Here is a 4,901-nt window from a genome sequence, read left to right on the forward strand (position 1 = left end):
GGGTTTACCAGGCCCTGTGCTGAGCTGCTTTCTTGCTCTGGATGCCATTTTCCACAATCTCAGCCCACCACACCTGCTCTGTCACTCCCTCAGCTGCTAAAGAGCAGAAGTAAAGGGCAAATCGACAGTGGTAACACAGACCGATAGGCAGAGGCCAGTGGAACCAGTCATGTATCCATCCAATGGTATTCTGATAGGTGGCCATCCAAGATAGAGGAGCCCATCACAGTGGTGGAACAGTGTTTTAGCCTGCAGCTGCTCTCAAGCAAAACCATCTACTCTTTAAATGTTTAGAAATGATTGCAGAGAGCACCTTGGAGTGAAGATGGATTTCCTCAGCAGCACATGAAAACCCAGGAAGTGCTGGCCCAATAGCCCAGAAGTGCTGGCCCAAGAGCCGGGACACAGGAAGGTGCATTAAGCACTACAAGCATAAGGGGCCGGCCACCATGTGTCTCCAGGGGGAGTGTCACAGTCTTTTTTTTTTTACCACGAAGGAGGTGAAGGTGCTGATCGTGACCCTCCACAACCTCTTTCACCAGCAGGAAGGAGGCGACGTCGGCCTCTGAGGAAGCATAAAGGTAAACATAAACACACAACACAGTCCCTTAAAAAAAAAAAAAACCGCATGATACCTCAAAATGGATCTCTTCAATGTTGTATTAACCCTGCTTCTTTTACTTTTCCTTTACTGTGATGACGAGCGAGGCTATGCTAAGCAAGTAATGCACTGAGGAGGACAGCTTCCCTACTCGAACCACAATGGTTTTTACTCTCTGAATTGTCCTTTGTCTTTTGAGACAATTACATCACGTGTATCAGGTGGGTGTGAGCAGGTTCTACTTCATATAAAGGTCAGAGCCTTATGCTCAGTCCCACAGTTCCTTCCTGTGAAGCTCAACTGTTACAATTGAAATTGCTGCATATCAGGAATCTGGCTCATTTATTTGAGGACATTTTAATGTTGGATTCAAGAATCTGATGGAGGTTAACCAAAGCGATCGCTGCCTGCAGTTTTCCTGTCCACAGAGATCTGTGTCTCCTTTCTATGTGTTGCTTTATTTGTGTGTAGCAGCTGTAGTTCTGCTAACAGTATGCGGGAATCTACTCATCATCATCTCTGTGTGTCACTTCAAGCAGCTCCACACACCAACTAACATGCTCATCCTCTCTCTGGCTGTGTCCGACTTTCTGGTTGGACTGTTTGTAATGCCGTTCCATTTAAGTCGGATGATTGAATCCTGCTGGATTTTTGGAATATCTGTCTGTCTGTTTTATTATTTGATCTCCTTTTTTGTCACAAGCATATCAATATATAATGTTGCTCTTATAGCTGTTGATCGCTATTTTGCCATCTCTAACCCTTTTCTCTACATAGAAAAAGTATCTGTAAGTAAAATGTGCATTGTGATTTTGTCTATGTGGATTTTCTTAATGTCTTATAACTCTACACTGCTTTACTTTAATGGAACTTCGACTGGTCTCATAATGTGTCCTGAGCAGTGCCTCTTTGTCTTACATGAGGTTTGCTCTCTGATTGATCTTGTACTTGTTTTTGTTGTTCCCTGTTCTGCTATAATCTTATTTTATGCTTTGGTTTTTGTCATTGCCAGGAAACACGCCACTGCTATTAGAGAGATTAATGTTCAGAGTAAAGGCTCGAAGAGCATGGCAGACTCAATGAAAACTGAGAGAAAAGCAGCAAAAGTTCTCAGCATTTTAGTGGCTGTGTTTCTGGCCTGTTTATTTCCATACTTTGTTTGTGCTACAGTAAGTAATGCTATTGAATCACAGTCATTTCCTAATTTTGTGATCCTTTTATATCTTAATTCTACTATTAATCCAATGATTTATGCTTTGTTTTACCCATGGTTTAGAAAGTGTATTAAAATTATTTTTACTCTTCAAATATTCAAAACAGGTTCTGCATTGATCAATGTCCACCAATAAATTAAATGGCATTAAGTGTCTTTAGAAGAACTTGCAGAACCTCTTTTGAGTAGCTCAGGACTGTAATGCATGCTGTTGCCATTGACTTTAGTGAGTTTTCCAGTCTCACCATAGCTGCCCTGTATATAGGCTAATGTATAATTTTCTGATGGTTTACAAAGTTACTTAGCGTTTTATCAGTGGACCTTCACAGTACAACAGCAGGTAAAATACATCAAACTGGAACTATACCCCCCCCCCCCAATAAGATAAAAATATTGGATATTTTAATGATATATTGACCACCAAATTGGAAATTTCCCCAGTTTTCATTTCAGAAATCTGTTCACCTTAGTGTAGAGCTAATGATTAAAATCTTAAAAGGGCTACTATGGATTATTAATGTAAAGTAGTCATGTGCATATTACTTTTACACACACACAAAAAAAAAATAATAATAATAATAATTTCTAAAGTTAACAGAATTTTTAGTATACGTAACCATCTCAGTATTTAAATGTCCACCTCACAAATGAGGCACAAATGTCAGCAGTTTTGTTTGACTTATTTTGATCATGACATGACCTTTTTTTGGCAACTTAAGTGAGTCATCCTATAATCCATGAACTCATGGTGATGATTCATCTCTGACCATGACAACATCTCCAAGGACCAGATTTTTCTAAAACTGGAACAGAATGGGCAAGACACAGAGCAGGAACAGGACCCAGACGAGACACAAGAACAGACAGGCCAGAAATGGGAGGTGAATACAGGACACGACAAGGAGCAGGCGAGACCGAAGACACAGAAACTGGGGGAAACAGATGCAGATAGAACAGCACAAGAACCAGGAACATCCGTGGGAACAGACAAGGAACCAGAGCAAGAGGAGTAGACAACAGAACAAGAAACAGGAACAGAACCCACAACAGAAACAGACCGAGGACAGCAAAAGGTCTGGGCGGGAGGACGAGGAGACACAACAAATGACAAACAATGAGGGACGAGTGGAGGCTGGAGGCACAAAAGGATGAGGAAATGCAACACAGACCAGGCCAGGGACAAAGGGACAGAAACAAAAAACACACAGGCACTGGACCAGAATCATGGATGGGCACAGGGAACTAGAACTAGGAACTAGAACGGGCACAGAGACAGGCACAGAGACAGACAACAGTGGCAAAAACAAAACCAGGCACAGGAGAAGGCAAAAAGAACAGGAGCAAGCAAGCAACAAAGGAGGCACAGGAGGTCCACGGTGAACAGGAGACACAGGCTAGGTGGGACGGGCAGGAACCACGGGCTGGAGGCCCCAGGAGACAAAGGCCGGGGAAGGACAGGCGGGAATCCAGGGGTGGAGGCAGCAGGAGACACAGGCCAGGGCAGGGCAGGCAGGGAACATGAAGTCTGGAGGCAGGTCTGTGGACACAGGGGAGACCAGCAATGAATACAGGGTGTCCAGAAGTGTGGTAGAAGCATTTCAGTGGTGGATCCTTGAGGTCCAGGGGCACGGCTGTGGTATTTAGCAGGAGGTTCAGGGTCCTTGTTAGTCTGCTCATTCTGTAACAGTGAGCAGTAAGGAGACGGATGCATATGTGGAGAAGAGCGAGATTTATTAGGGGCAAATCCAGACTCAGGGTACCTGTAACAGGCCTGGGTCAATTTACCAATATGGAGTTTGAGAAGACAAACTAAACAAAAGCATGCCAAGATGAATAGGGGATGCAGGCTATAACAAAGAAGCTGGGAAATGCAAACAACTAGAAATAACAAACAAGGTTTGAAACAGTTCACATTCTCCTATTCCATAGTTATTCCATAGTTACGTTCTGCCGGTGATAAATTATGGGAGAAATAAGACACTGGGTGTAATTTGGACTTATCGTATCAGTGTGAAAGTAAAGCTCCTGCCCTGATGTTAGAAGCATCAACTTCCACAAAAAATGGAAAGGAAGCATCAGGATGTGAAAGTATGGGAGCCATGGTTAAAACTGCAGTTTCCTGAATGCTTGATCAGCTTCCTGATTCCAGAGTAGCCTGGTCAGTGCACCTTTCAGGAGGGCTGTGAGACGAGTCGCAATGCTGCTAAAATTCCATATGAAGCGTCAGTAAAAGTTTGCAAATCCCAGGAAGCCCTGGAATTTAACGGTAACAGGAATGGGCCACTGGACGATGACTTCACTCTTCTCATCATCCATAGTGATTCCACCGAGGCTGATCACGTATCCTAGAAAAGTAGTTTCTCTCCCTTTACATATAACCCATTATCCAGAAGAGTCTTCAATACCACTCGTACATGTTGCACGTGGATTTCAATGTCGGGGGAATAGATGAGGATGTCTTCAATATAAGCAATAACGAATTTTCCAGTGTATTCACTAAGGATATCATTGATGAAGGCCTGAAAGACAGATGGCATCACACTGAGACCGTATGGCATGACTTTGTACTCATAGTGACCTCTGGTGGTAATAAAGGTGGTTTTCCATTCATCACCTTTCTTTATCTTTATCAAATTATAAGCCCTACAGAGGTCTAATTTAGTGAAGATCTTAGCTTCCCATACTTGTTCTAGAGCAATGGGAATAAGAGGTAGCAGGTATGCATACTTCTTGGATATTTGAGATTTTGGTAATCAATACAGGGGCGAAGATGTCTGTGGATGGCTGAATAAAGCCTTGGATCAGTGTGTGTGATATATATATATATATATACACACACACACACTTCCATGTTCCTCTCTTCTTGGGAGAGAGGATAAATACAAGCGTTAGGGAATACGGCTCCCTCCGGGAGCTCAATGGAACAGTCATAAGGATGATGGGGAGATAACTGGCTAGCTTTCCTCTTACTAAAGACCATAGAGAGATCTTGGTATTCAAGAGGGAGGGAAAAGGCTTGGTTGTCAGCAGGAATCTCTATAGTGGTGGAACATAACTGAACAACAGGTAATGTCAAACAATTCCTAA

The 4,901-nt window shown here is 42.9% G+C and overlaps 1 protein-coding gene across 1 annotated transcript; it reads left to right on the forward strand.

Annotated features, from left to right (window-relative positions):
- Window positions 1-449: 449 nt before the first annotated feature.
- LOC118241835 (trace amine-associated receptor 13c-like) lies at window positions 450-4,901 on the forward strand. The gene is made up of 3 exons (XM_035529144.1): window positions 450-557; window positions 976-1,938; window positions 4,881-4,901. The coding sequence occupies exons 1-3, from the start codon at window positions 450-452 to the stop codon at window positions 4,899-4,901; spliced, it is 1,092 nt and encodes a 363-aa protein (XP_035385037.1).

The sequence above is a fragment of the Electrophorus electricus genome, chromosome 8 (assembly GCF_013358815.1).
Source record: "Electrophorus electricus isolate fEleEle1 chromosome 8, fEleEle1.pri, whole genome shotgun sequence".
NCBI classification, from domain to species: domain Eukaryota; kingdom Metazoa; phylum Chordata; class Actinopteri; order Gymnotiformes; family Gymnotidae; genus Electrophorus; species Electrophorus electricus.

Coding starts and splice junctions, on each gene's coding strand:
- LOC118241835 (XM_035529144.1), top strand. CDS start 450: ATGTGTCTCCAGGGGGAGTGTCACAGTCTTTTTTTTTTTACCACGAAG. Junction 558..975: donor ACCAGCAGGAAGGAGGCGAC/GTCGGCCTCTGA, acceptor GTTGGATTCAAG/AATCTGATGGAGGTTAACCA. Junction 1,939..4,880: donor CAGGTTCTGCATTGATCAAT/GTCCACCAATAA, acceptor ACTGAACAACAG/GTAATGTCAAACAATTCCTA.